The following is a 13,738-nucleotide window of genomic DNA, read 5'->3' as shown; positions in this document are numbered from 1 at the left end:
TATTTATCAATCATAAAATTAACAACATAGCATAATAAGCAGTAAGTGAAGTTTTTACCACAAAAACATTGTTTAAGTTTTTTTAAAAGTAAAGATAAAATCGTCTCGATTTGTTTAACTTTGTAGTAGATTTTGGACGAATATCGTTACATATTATCAAGTTTAGAAATTACTTGTTGAAATATGATCAATTGCAAATACTTAAACTGTAAAAAACGCAGGTTTATCAGTGTTAAACTAGCAGCACAGTTTTGCACTTGTACAAATCGAGATGTTAAAAGTATAATTTCCTTGTTGAATGTTCAAGCTAGAGTTGTCAAGGCATAAACGTAAACATAAATATTATTGTCTAACATTTTAACACTTTAGTAACAAAAATGTAACAAGTTAAGTTTAAAATTAATCTTTTTAACATAATGAGAACAATTTGCAACTATAGAGTGTTTGTTTATTAACAAGTAGAAGTAAAATATTTATTTTTATTTCTTTTTGTTGTTGTGGTTTACTTATGCACATTTATAGTAGTTTAAAACACATGTATATACTAAAAATTGTGCAAATATAAAAAATAGATTAAGTGACAGTTTGTAAAACCAAAACTTGTAGATTATACAAGGATTTCCACATACTGATAACTAAATATAAACACATTGGCATGTAAATATACATTAAACAAACTTAATTTTTTTTAAATAACACGCTTAATTCACAATAATATCGTTTGATTATTTGATTTAAATATCTTTCATTTTGTTTCTTTCTTACTAATACAAACTTTTCCTCCCTCATTTCGAATGACACTTTTTTAGTGGTTTTTGAAAGTTTAGGATTTTGTTGTTTATTTTTGTTTAATTACCTAGCTTTGGTTGATATAAAAGTGAAAAATGTTAAATAATATAAGTTACGTAACTGAAAACAAAGTTTTGAAATATAGTAGAAAAGCCAAGCACAAGTATAAACATATTTAGGATAAACAATTTAAAAATTTTAATATAAAAGGGCTGTTATTATTTTGTTTTAACTTATAACAAGCCTAAGTATTTAATATAAACTGAAAATAACACTTTATTGTATGAAAAGTTGCTTTAAATAATTATTGTTTTTGTAATCTTTATATAGCATATTTTTTCATAAAATTCTTTCATTTAATACGTTAAAAATGTAGAAGTACGTTAGTTATGTAGGGAATCATTTATCAATTTTATTAGTAAATTTAGCAAATTTTTGTCAATTATTTTTGAAAACAGACATTCAATAGTACTTGTAAACTAAATTAGAGCATTACTTTAGGTTTTTTACGACGGTTTTACAATGTTTTAATACAATTTTATAACGTTATAAATCATTTAAAAATAACACTAAAACTAAATACCTGAGTATATACAGCAGCTTCAACTTTTTGCAAAAAATATAATTAATAATAATTATGATTTTGATAATTACGAAAAAATACTTCAGTCATTAAATATACGTTGTTCTGTGTATTAAGAGCTTTATTGCCTAAAAGTGTTGCGTTTTCAAATAAGTATGAGTCGTTTAAATGTCTTTTTTAACAATCTTCTTTTTTTTATAAAATTTTGGAAAAGCTTTAAGCTACCTACAAATATTTTTATTCATCGAAATTAGTTATTAAAAACCAAATTTTCATAAACTTTTGTGTGTATGAATAAAAAAAAAATTCATATTCTATCTAGTAACAAAAACAAAAGAACAAAATAACAAGCCAACAAAAAACTTAAGTTATTACAACTGATAATTCTTTAGATGTTTTACTACACTTACTAAAAATTTAAACTACATTTACTATGAAATAATTAGTTTGTTTAAACTTAAACTTTTTTATATCAGACTAAAAAAGTTTTAATTTTATGAAACACAGTTTCAGAAAAAAAAAAACTTTGACTTAAACTTAAGGTGCTCAAGTTTTTACGCCTCAGTCAAGCGTTGTACATTAAACAAACAATAACATTGGGATATTATTCTAAATTGTTACATGTTAAAAACAGAAAAACTCTAAAGATTTTAATAACATATTTTATTAACTGATACCGTTTGGTTTTGTTGTATTGAATTTCTCTCGGTTTATTTTGCCTTTTTTTCTTAAACGTATCTTTTCGTAGTGTCAAACGAGTTTTATTTCTCAAATATTTTAGAATACTTCTGACACCTGTTTTTCATTAAAAACTCAAAGTTTATTTCATTTGTTTGCAGACTTTGAAAGATAAGCTCTTAATGAACATGTAAAAAATTATAATGTATAATGTAACAAATGATAACTAAAACTTGTTTTAAAGTGTACCAGTATCACAAATTAATTACAAATGAATTTTTAAAAACGTTTTAATTTGTTTTATACCGCAAGCAGTGATAAACCTAATTACTAACTTTTTTAGTTTAATTTTGTTAAACACTAAAAACACGTTCTTCACACAAATTACAAAATTACACTGTTTTTTTTTCAAAACTTATGTTCAAATTAGTTTTTTTATTTATAAAGTTTTATGTTGAATGGTATGTAAAAATTATCAAAGTTTTGTTGTTTAAATCGAAAATAAGCTAATAATTTAGGATGTAGTTTGTCAGTTATGTTATTGAGTTAGTTGGGTTAGTAATTTTTTGTATTTTATTTAAGTAGTTTAGTATTTAATAAAATACTGTTAACTTGGATAATATATTGAAAGTTTGGTAGTATAATGTTTTCAAAATCATTTAATACTTTAAATTATCTAATGCATGAGATACTTTAGACTAGTTTTAAAACTAAAAGTTATAATACAACACAAAGAAATAAATAATATATATGTTTTTAAGTACTGTTCTATAACTGAAACATATCTTATTAATATTTGTTGTTTGTTTGTTACTTATCTTATCATATTTATTTTTATTTTGTTTATATATTTATACGTTTGCTTATTTTAGTTAAACTACTAATTAGTTAATCTGTAAACATGTAATTATAAACTGTTAATATATCTCTAATTAACTTACCTTAATAATGCTAATTGGTGTTAATTGATTTTTTATGATAAAATATCTAAATGTTAATTTAGTCCAATATATTTTTAAAATAGTTAATAATAGTTGATAAGTGTTAGCTGAAATCGATTATACTTGTTTATTTAGATAAAAATGTTTTTTATTGAATCATGTCTTAACTTTCTGTTTCATATATGTATTACAAAAAAGTTGTGTTAACATTTAGTTTTTTTAGTTTTTTTAAGGCTAAGAAAGTAATGTTTGATAGACTGTTATACGTGTAACTTAATGAAGATTTAAGTAGCTTTTAAATGCTATCATTTTATAAATAAGTTTTTTGCTAATATTGTATTACTGAAGCAACTAGAAATTCATGTAAAAAAACCACTAGATTTTTATTAACTCTCAAGCTATTTAGATAAACAGTTATTTGAGATCGTAAACCTTTTCTAAAAAATTTTTTTTGAAGCATTTTTATTGTTTTAACTTTTATACAAGACTTTTTAGAAAAACTTTGTAGAACTTAAGCATCTAAAATTACATGTAAAAAAACATGCTTGATTTTTAAAAAAATTTTAAACATGTCAGACTACTTTTTCATGCGCACACATTGTTGTGAAAAACAACTTTATGTGATTTTTAACTTTTTGTAGACATAAATAAAATTTCATTTATATGTAAAAAGAGTGTTTTGAATATTTGATAAATTAAAAATGTTAAGAATTGGTAAAAAACTTTAATTTTACGGTATTCATGAAAATTTTAAAATTTTAAAATTAAAGATAAGAAAATGTTTATCCAGATGACTATAGAATAACGAAATTCTTTAGAATTATTATCGCAAATTAAGTTTTACGTACTTAACCTTGTTTTACAAAACATAAAACAAAAATTTAAGCTTAAACTAAATGTTATTGTGTATTTTGTTGATATTAAATTCCTTTTAGTGAAAGTAGAAAATAGTTTTGAAAAATAATTAAATTTGCACGAAGATTAATTTTTAGTTTGAGTACAAGTTGTGTTTTTTACCTCTAAAACAAAGTTATTTTTATGGATATTTCTATGTTTTAACAAATATAAATGAACTAGCTTTGTGAATCGATAAAACTAGACTTATGTAACTGTTATGTTAGCAGCACTTTAGTTAAATACGTTAAGAAAATAAAAACTCTTTTTTAACTGTTTTTGATTTATTATATAACCAGTTGTTATTGTTGATCAAACTTTCAACAGAACTTAAATTGCTTAAGTTCCAACCTTTACAATGGCAACAGTACAGACATTTGCAATTACTGCAAGTAACAACAAATCAAAAAGAATGGAGATACTCACTAAAATTGGAGTAAGTTTAACTGATTTTATTCAACTGTAACTTTGACTTTAATGAAACACTTACAACTAACTTAATTCAAAAATAATAATTATAATTTAAATAACGTACTTTAAAAAATCATTTACATTTAGAAAGTTAATATTTTATTGCTACACTTTAATTAAGAAGTAAGCAACTTCTCTAGTAGACAGGCCAGATTCACAAAAAAGTCTTTCTCAGACCGCCTTTAAAAATAACTGTGATATAAATATTTAAAAATAAACCTATATGCAATTTTGAATAGGTTCATATAAAAGTATTTAGAGCAACTGTCGTTAAACTAATCATAAAAAACCTCAATTGCATACAATTTTCAACGGATGCTAAAATTTAAATAATACACCGTAGCCCATACGTTACGCATTACTATGTCGACCGTTGTGTTAACTTAAATTAGATATTTTTTTAAATACTTGTAGGGCTTTTTTTTTTTGGTTAAATTTCATTATACGCAATAAACAATAAAATTGAAATATTAAGTAAATTAAAAGCATTTATAAATTTAAGAAATAAAAATATGAGACATTACGCTTTTCTAAACAAACAAAAATATTCTGAATTATTAACCACTGATCAACTTAAATATCATATTTATTCAATTTCACCTTGATTTTCTGTCCCAAATACTACTGTTATTGTATTAAAACATTAGAAACATAATAAAAATAACTTTATTTGTTTAATTAACGCGTTCAAGCTTTAAAAAAAATTAATATTGTCTAATATGCACGAAGAGACATTTTTGCACGGCGTCCTTCTTTATCGAGGGGTCTATTTTGCACAAAGACACTTTTTCATTAAGGGTCACTTGCATATTTGACCCGCTTCCATTTTTTACACTGGCAAAAAAATTTATCGTAAACATTTTATAATTGTGAAACGCAAAATTTCTATATACTTTAAATAGTCATCTGACTGTTCGTACTTTTTATAAAGTATGAAAAGTTTTATCACCAAGTTGAGTATACAATATTTACCTTAAGTTTATTGAAACTAAAAAAAGGCTGTTTGTAGAATAAAGGCATGTTTTATCAAACTTAATCAATTAAAATCTATTTTTCATAAAAAAACAAATATGAATACTTTCTTTTACAGAAGGCCCAAATAGTTGTTGGAGCGATAGACTTGTTGTTTGCTCTTATACTAGGTATCGTTGATTCTTTCTGGTTTGGTAGTATCATTCAATTTGTTCTCGGGTTATACGTAAGTGTAGTTGCTAAATTAAGAAAGTTCTGTAAGTTAGTAAAAAAATTAAAGTAATTTAACAGTTGTTAATACGTTTTTCAATAAAACATAGTTCTGTATATGAAGTAAGTTTTAAACACTACACTTTCATAATTGATCTTATCTTTAAAGTATTAATCATGAAGAATATAAGATTTTTATTTTACTCAAAGAATGTTATTCATCTTTAAAATTTTTATTAGTAAGGCCTTGTGTTAGGTATGTTTACTTGAGTTTAGTCAAATAATGTTTACAACTTTAGAAATGGTCGTTAGTTATAAATTTAAAGCGTTTTATTTTTTATTAAACAAAATAACTCTAATTTAAACTATTACTTGTGTTTGTTACGCAACCACTAAAGACACATCAGCATATAACTGTTTTTTAACTTTGTTTAAAAGGCGTTTTTTTTAGTTCTAAACAAAAAAAACCCATGCAAATCTTTTTACCCGTATACATTTGATATTAGTGAAGTATGATACTAAAAATAACATGAAATATTTCATAACTGATCTGCTTAAGTTAGAGCTTAACTAATTTTTGGTAATATTAAAACTCTTACTTTAAAATAAAAACACAAAAATGTAATTTCAACTTACAAAGTAAAACAAAATGAATAAGCTCAAAACGATTTTTTTTAAATTTTATCTTACAAATAAAAATATATTGAACGTTCCAGATGATAGTGACGGGAATTCTTGTTTGTAGACACATCAAGCACTTATCTAGATGTAAGGTAATATTTATGTTAACTTCAATAACAACAAAGTAATAATTCCTTAATAAAGTTAACTATAAAACTTAAAAAAAAAAGAGAATAGTTTTATTAATACTGATACTAGCTTAACATAAGTATATGAACGATGTGAATTACAGAGTTTATATAAATAGGTTTATTCTAGGTTAATTTTAGTTTTAAAGAACAAAAGTAAAGACTGAAACAAAACAAATTTTACTAACTGTTACAAAACAACTAGTTTAAAATTAATGTTTAATAACTTAATGCTATACTAACCTGTGTAGTAAACATTTTCATAATAACTTGAAGTTTATCAAACATTTAATATTATTTAAATAAGAATTAAAATTTTGTGATAAGTACATTATAATTAATTCTGCAGAGTATGTGTTTTAATGACAAAACAAACTAGTTTAATTTCATTAATTCAATATAAAAGGCTTAGTGTATTTTCTATAACAAACAAATGTCTGGTAACTTTTTTACTAGTATATGTAACTGTCATATCAAAGTTTTTTAAAGTTTTAAGTGTAATTTGTTTTCTTTATCGGAATTTAATTTTGAAAGTAAAATCTAAAATATATGATATTTAATTTGTCGTATACTAAAAATTCTTTTTGTAGCCAACTATTTACTATAAAACCTAAACTGTTTTTACAATTTTAGGTCATCACTCACCTCGTTTTGACTGTTATAGGTGTTTTGGGGTATACCTACTTTGCAGTTAGGTATGTAAGTTACTTCATAAGAATTTTTACAATTCCTGAAAACCATATTATTACAGAGGTAAGACTTGTTTAAAAGAACTATTTTAGTACAAGTTTAAATTATGATGTATCAATAGGTTTTGTAAATCTTTAATAGGTTCTGTTCTAGCTTAATTTTAAACGAAGTTTAGCATTTTTTGTTATTCTTTATTTTATTAATTTTTTACTTAAAAGTAAACAACCTTATAAAGTACTTTTTTCTGTGCATTTTAATACTGTATATTTTTATTGAAGTAAAGTACAAACTGATCAAAAAATAATGTTTTCATTAAACAAAAATGTTTGTTTATAAAAGCCAAAGTCACCGTATTTTAATGAAACTTAAATATAATTTACAGTTTTGTTCAGTATTCAATTTATTATTAATGTTTCAATTTCTAGATGCATAGAATTGTACAAAAACTTTAGTTTAGAGCAAACCAAGAAAGCAATTTTTATAAGATTTATGTGTTATACGAAAAAAGAGTTTGATTAAGGCTTTTTTTTTACTATGTCGTCAGTTGCTCAGAAACATTGAAAGCTTTTATTTCTTTACAAACTAGGCATACTTTTGACTGTATATGTTTTTACCTTTGCTTTCAATTTTGTAGTATTTAAAAAAATTATCTGTTTATTTTTTGTAGGGCTGGTCAGGGTTTTTCATGTGGTTAGACGCGCTAATTATGTTCAGTGAGCTCATACTTTACTTAGTCAGTACTATTATTACGTCACAAGTCCTCTGTTGCACTAAACACGTAAGTTTGGTTTTAATAAAGTTTACTTTAATTGTTTTATTAAATATTTTTGAAAAAAGTTAGTATAACGTTTACTTTAAAAATCACTTTTGATTGTATCGGATTTGTATTGCTAATGAAATATTTGAAATTAACAATTTGAAAATTTTAGTAAAACAAATTATACATAAAATTTTGTTTTTATGTAAATGGTTAAAATATAACATTCTCCTTGATAACAGACTATTGATAGCTACTATCACGTTGAAATGAACTTACCTACTTACAATGAAGCAATCAATCAACAAGTATTTCCATCGAAACGTAAGTTTTATTTAACGAACAAATCTTTGTAATGAAATAAACATAAAACATATAAAGCGAAACATATGTAACTAGTATTTTCACAATTTGTAAAAAGTATTTTTTCAAGTTTTTTAATTTACCCAAAATTTTTTTCATTTAAAATAGATTTAAAAGAAACTGCATTAAAAAATAGACAAATTATTTTTTTTTTGAAATGCCCTACAATATATAAAAAAATTTGTTTTTAGAAAAAATTACCGTTCAAATATGTAAAGATAAAGCATGAGGTAGTTTTTAAGAAGATAAAACTTTTTGATAAGAAGCACGAAGTTGTTGTTGTCGTAGATCAATGTTTATTGATTAGAAAATAAAAATTATTACTATAATTTACGTATTTTCTAAAGAAAAAAGATAAATACGTAAGGACAAGTTTAAAACTAAAATTTTATTAAACCACTCAATTTTTATTTAAAAGTTTTAAGTTTTTTTTTTGTCATTGCATGTTAATTAAATCTAGGAAAAAACGTATATAAATGCGCTGAAAGTATTTATTTGTACACTGAATGTACATGTCTTAAATTAGTATGTTGTGAATGCATTTTATTAAAAAATTAGACTTTACTAATTTATTTTGTATTTTCTAAATGAAAAAATTAATTAACATCTTACCTTATCTAATTTAACTACAAAATAAAGAAATTGTTTGCCCTTGGTAAAATTTTATAAAGTAACAATATTAAGAACAACACTTTCATTGCTATGAACTAACTAAATTCATAAATAGCTGTTTTTAAAAATTATTTAGAACACAGTTTAGAACTATTTTCTTCACACTTATAAATCATTTTGTCGTTTGAAAAAACGTTAATTTTAGCTTACCTTAGTAGTTATAGATAGAAACTAATGTAATATTTAAATAGAAGATGAAAATGAAAAAGTTGACGAACCTAAAAATTCCCCTGTTGAGAACAAAAAATTGGAAGTTTTGAATGGTGAAACATCAGCCGATAACGTGCAACTAATCTAGTGATTGCAATTTTTTAAATTATTTGCTAGTATCATAAATTTGATTTTTGATATTATATTTTTCCGTATACTTTGTTAGTTTTTCAATTTAAACAATCATGTCATATATAACAGCTTTAGATTGCTTAAAAATTTTTGTTAAAATAAGATGCAAAAATTTTGGGAATACATTTTTATATATACATTTTGAATGTTTACAATTTTTAAATTTATATATACATTTTATTAAATGAAAAATACCCAAAATTCAATAAACTACTTTCACACCTTTGTTTTGAGTTTGAGGTTGAACTTTACTTTTTCCAATTCAATTCAAAAAAGTTGAGGTTTCATTTATTATTGTTTTAATGTCCAATAAATGTTTATGTACTTTTTTTGTGCTACGTTAAAAAAATTATCATACTTTTTTATGTAATAATGACAGCTTTTTAATTTTTGCTTTCTTAACAACATTACATTTTTTGATGAATTTAAAAAGATTACATCAGAGTTTTAAAGCATTTGTAAAGAGCATCTTCGATAAAAAAAAATTATGACATTTTTTATTGCAGTGTTTACCTTTCATTTGATATTTTTTCTTTTTAAGTTTATTTTCCTAAGTAAAAGGTTGAAATTTTCTTAACTTTAACATACTAACAAAAAAAAGTTATAATATTTTTTGGTCAACAAGAAAAAACTATTTTTTAAAAGTAAAACCTTTTTTTGAAATTCCGAAAACATTAATTTAATATATTGAGTAATAAAACTTTTAAACATTATTTGGTACTTATTAGTTTTTGTCTTAATTTTTATATAGATTAATAATGCTTTACAAAAAAAATCGTTTTTACTTGAAAGCGTTAAAAAAAAAAACGAAAAACGTGCATTTGTTCATATCTTCAAAGACAGTAAAATTAATTTTGTATTTAATTGTTTACTGTCTGAACAAAAGAGTTAACATTGTCTTGGACAGAGATAAAAAACAGCTTAAAACTTACTAATGCCTATCTACAATTTTATTTTTTATAGGTGCACTACTTTTAAAAACATAAGTATTTAGAGTATAAATCAAGTTTCAAACAAAACTGTAAACAGATTTACAACCTTGTCAGGTACAAAAAAATAGAAAACTGTTTATAAAATATTATACTTTAAATTGTTTTTTTTGCTTGGAATTGTAGTGAATAAAATACTCACTTTGCACTAGTATTGTTATTTGAATAAGCTCTATACATTCATGTAAATTGAGCCATGTTTCTTAGTTAAGACAGAATTAAAATGGACAGTAAACTAAATTTTTAACTGTTTTTTCAAATGCAATATACGCCTAAACAACAAGTTTTGTTTAACAAAGAAAAAAGCTTTTTTTTGTGGGTTTTTCCGAGCTCTTTTGTTTAGATGCAGCGTTTTGTTTGTTAAATTAATTTTATAAGACACAGTATAGAATTAAAAATATTCTATTTAAAGTATGATAAAACTAAGTTTAACATTAATAAAATAAGAGAAAGAATAATAGAAAATTAGAATACACTAAAACCGAGAAACCAGTGTAACAACTACTTTTACAGACTTCTAGAAAATAAATAACAAATTTTAAACGTAACTTTTGTTTTTTAAACGACTTGATTTGTTATGTTATAAAACGGTAATGACAAACTTTTAAAAATAACTACATATCAAAACGTTTTTTACAAATTAAATAAAACAAATGACAAATTATAAAACAATTTTATTACAATAAAATCAACTTTTTTCAGTAAACATATCAAAAAATATATCATTGATCAAAAAAAAAAAAAATAATAATAATTTTGGCTTAATGTTTTTTTGAATTTTTTTATGAAAGTACATTAACTTTATACAATAACTGACTTTTAAATAGGATATAAGTATAAAATTAAATCTTTTAGCAATATATTCTTTTTTTTTAAATAGTACAACGTTTAATTTAAACAGAACATATTATTTTGTTTTAATAAGTTTTAGTGAATTACTACGTATTTTAGATAAAGAATTTTAACTATTCAATAGAATATATACAACTTTTAAAAAAGTATAAAGTTTAAAAATAATTCGAAGTATAAACGTAGTATATGTATAAACAATTTATTTTTATAATTATTTTTTAGTGGAAAAACTTAGGCGTTAAAGTAAAAGTATTCCATATTTATCAATTTTATTAACTTATATATTCGAACTTATATAACTCTACCGAAAACTAATACATCCAATTTATTATAGTGATAGAAATGATAAAATATAAATATCATACTTTACAAGTTTGAAAACTGAAAACAATGCGTTTAAACTTTATACTCGATTTTTAAGTTATTTGGGAAATTTCCTTCTCTTGTTCTTTTTTTCCTTTTTTTACAGTGAGAAACATATTGGTTTCACGTGCTATAGGCTTTATTTGTGATTTCAATACAAAATACTTCAATTTCAGTTCAGTTTTGTTAACCTAATTTTGATTGATTTTAAAAGTAAGCGTTTGTTAAATTTAGTGTATTGTAAGTTGCAGCAAGGTTTATTAATGTGCATGTAAATACAATTGATTACTGAGGGTAATTTTTAAGAGAGTTGATATATTAAAAACCGACTAGAATATTTTATACTAAGTGGTTTCATAGCAGTTAAACATAATCACCTTTTATTGCTTAATCTTACTATATTAAGTCTTAGCTAATGGACATAATTATAAGTAAATGTATAAAACAATAATGTATATCAGCTGTAACTATTTGTTGTACGAAACACTTATTTATGTTTTTGTTAGTTCAAATTTTATTATAAATTATTTTCTTAAAACAAGTAAGGTTATACATCCAATATTGTGCTTTTACACTACTTTGGTAAGCTAATTTTTTATAAAGCATTTGTCAACTAATTTATTCAGTTATTTTTTTAGTATGATTAGTTTCATTAGCTTTTAATTAAGTAAAAAAACTAAGTTATACTTAAATCATGATTTTCTTACAACATTTAATTTTTTTTTTTGTAAAACGCAGAATTACTAGACATAAATTATGAAACAGCAGTTGTAAAAAAAGTTTTATATGTATGTTTAATTAATGAATTACTAAAAATGGAAAACAGGTCTGTGTTGTATGTAAAAAAAAATCTTATTCAAATAAAAAACAACTTAAAATATTTTAAAACTGTGAGTAGTAAATTTAAAGAATGTAAAATTAACTTTTTGCATATAAAATACATGTGAGACAGAAACCACTGAACTACGTAAAAAGCTTATCAGACAACGGTTTCATGTGTTAAAAAAACATTTTGTAGAGCAACATTATGTAATTTTACATGAACTTTGATATACATATCAATTTTTTTCTAAAAATATTATAAATAAGTAGGCATACTTTGAAAACAAAATGCTTTGAATTTTTGGTCAAAAACTTATTCTACTCTCGTTGTATTTTCATTTGTTCAACTTTTTATCTTTTTTTAATCAATAAATTTTTAAATGCAAAAAGTATTTTGAAAAGTATTGATTTTTTGAATGTTTTTAAAAGATAAACCTTTTTTTTTATGCTTCAGTTTTTTTTTCATCAACTGAAACTAAAATTTTTTATGCTATTAAAAACTGTAGAAAAAATAATTTTAAGTATATATTTTATAGCATTTAAAATAAAATTTTGAAAATTTTTGTTTCTATTTGAGTTAATAAAAATGTTTGTTAAAGTTAAAGAAAATATAACTAAATAACTACCCTTATTAAGTAAGTTTTTTATTTTGGCTATTTAGTAAAAAGATGACTGACTTGTCTAAATAAGTTTGTTGACTCTTGCATTTTCCGTATGTAACATTTGCTAGGTTGTACTGACTTTTTAGAAAATTTAAGCTACAGTATAGTAAGTATTTCAAGTTAGTTTGAGAATTTAATTTTGTGTCCATAAAATCAGTTTTACTTGCCTTGATAAATATTATCTATAAAATTAAACTAGTAATACGTTAATTCTATAAACTTTAAACAATTTTGTACGTTTGTAAAAAAAACATAGTTTTAATCAATACTTACGGGTAAGAATTATTTGTTATATTTTTTTAATTTTAGGATAAAGTGAATTTAAATAAGCTTTGTATTACTTAAAATCGTGAAACAAAAAAAAGAACAGTTGTATTTTATCGATATAAGTATTTTCTATTTATGTCACTACTTCGTTAAGCTTTTAGCAAGCTTTCTAGACACATCAAATGTAATTACTATTTGACAGTTACTAATGCTCATTTTAGTTACAATTGTTAGTTTGCAACAGTACAATCGTTTGGTTTTGAATATTTACAAATAAAACATAATATCAATTTTTTAGAAAAAACCCTACATTACAATTCTTTGATTTTAATTAAAATACTTTTACTTTAAACAGTACGTTAGAACCGTACGTTAGATTATTTGTATGTAAATTTTATAAAATATTTTAGTTTACATAAAAGCATTTTTCACAAATTTTGCGAATGTTAATATGATGTTAGTTTGGTTTTTAAAAGTTTTAAGCTGTTTAGAAGTTTTTTTCGTTGTTTACACATTGTTGTTAAAACAACTTTATGTGTTTCTCATAGACTTTAGAAAATATAACCAGCTTTTGTATGTTTTAAATATTGGAGTAATTGCAAACACAAAATG

General features: G+C 22.8%; 1 protein-coding gene across 1 annotated transcript; it reads left to right on the top strand.

Moving 5' to 3' along the window:
- The first annotated feature begins 4,231 nt into the window (after positions 1-4,231).
- LOC145829996 (uncharacterized) lies at positions 4,232-9,186 on the top strand. The gene is made up of 7 exons (XM_082937887.1): positions 4,232-4,321; positions 5,447-5,554; positions 6,255-6,311; positions 6,981-7,100; positions 7,705-7,815; positions 8,037-8,118; positions 9,021-9,186. Exons 1-7 carry the CDS (start codon positions 4,244-4,246, stop codon positions 9,125-9,127), a joined length of 663 nt encoding a protein of 220 aa, XP_082794013.1. The 5' UTR covers positions 4,232-4,243; the 3' UTR covers positions 9,128-9,186.
- The last annotated feature ends 4,552 nt before the right edge of the window (positions 9,187-13,738 follow it).

This window comes from Thalia democratica, chromosome 2 (genome assembly GCF_965202585.1).
Source record: "Thalia democratica chromosome 2, ktThaDemo2.hap1.1, whole genome shotgun sequence".
In the NCBI taxonomy this organism is placed as follows: domain Eukaryota; kingdom Metazoa; phylum Chordata; class Thaliacea; order Salpida; family Salpidae; genus Thalia; species Thalia democratica.
The sequence above is the reverse complement of the archived record's forward strand: the minus strand, read 5'-3'. Positions and strand labels throughout refer to the sequence as shown.

Excerpts from the sequence above, each read along its gene's own strand:
- LOC145829996 (XM_082937887.1), top strand. The coding sequence starts at position 4,244 with ATGGCAACAGTACAGACATTTGCAATTACTGCAAGTAACAACAAATCA. Across the intron at positions 5,555-6,254 it reads AATTTGTTCTCGGGTTATAC|ATGATAGTGACGGGAATTCT; the intron begins GTAAGTGTAGTT and ends TGAACGTTCCAG. Across the intron at positions 7,816-8,036 it reads TCCTCTGTTGCACTAAACAC|ACTATTGATAGCTACTATCA; the intron begins GTAAGTTTGGTT and ends CCTTGATAACAG.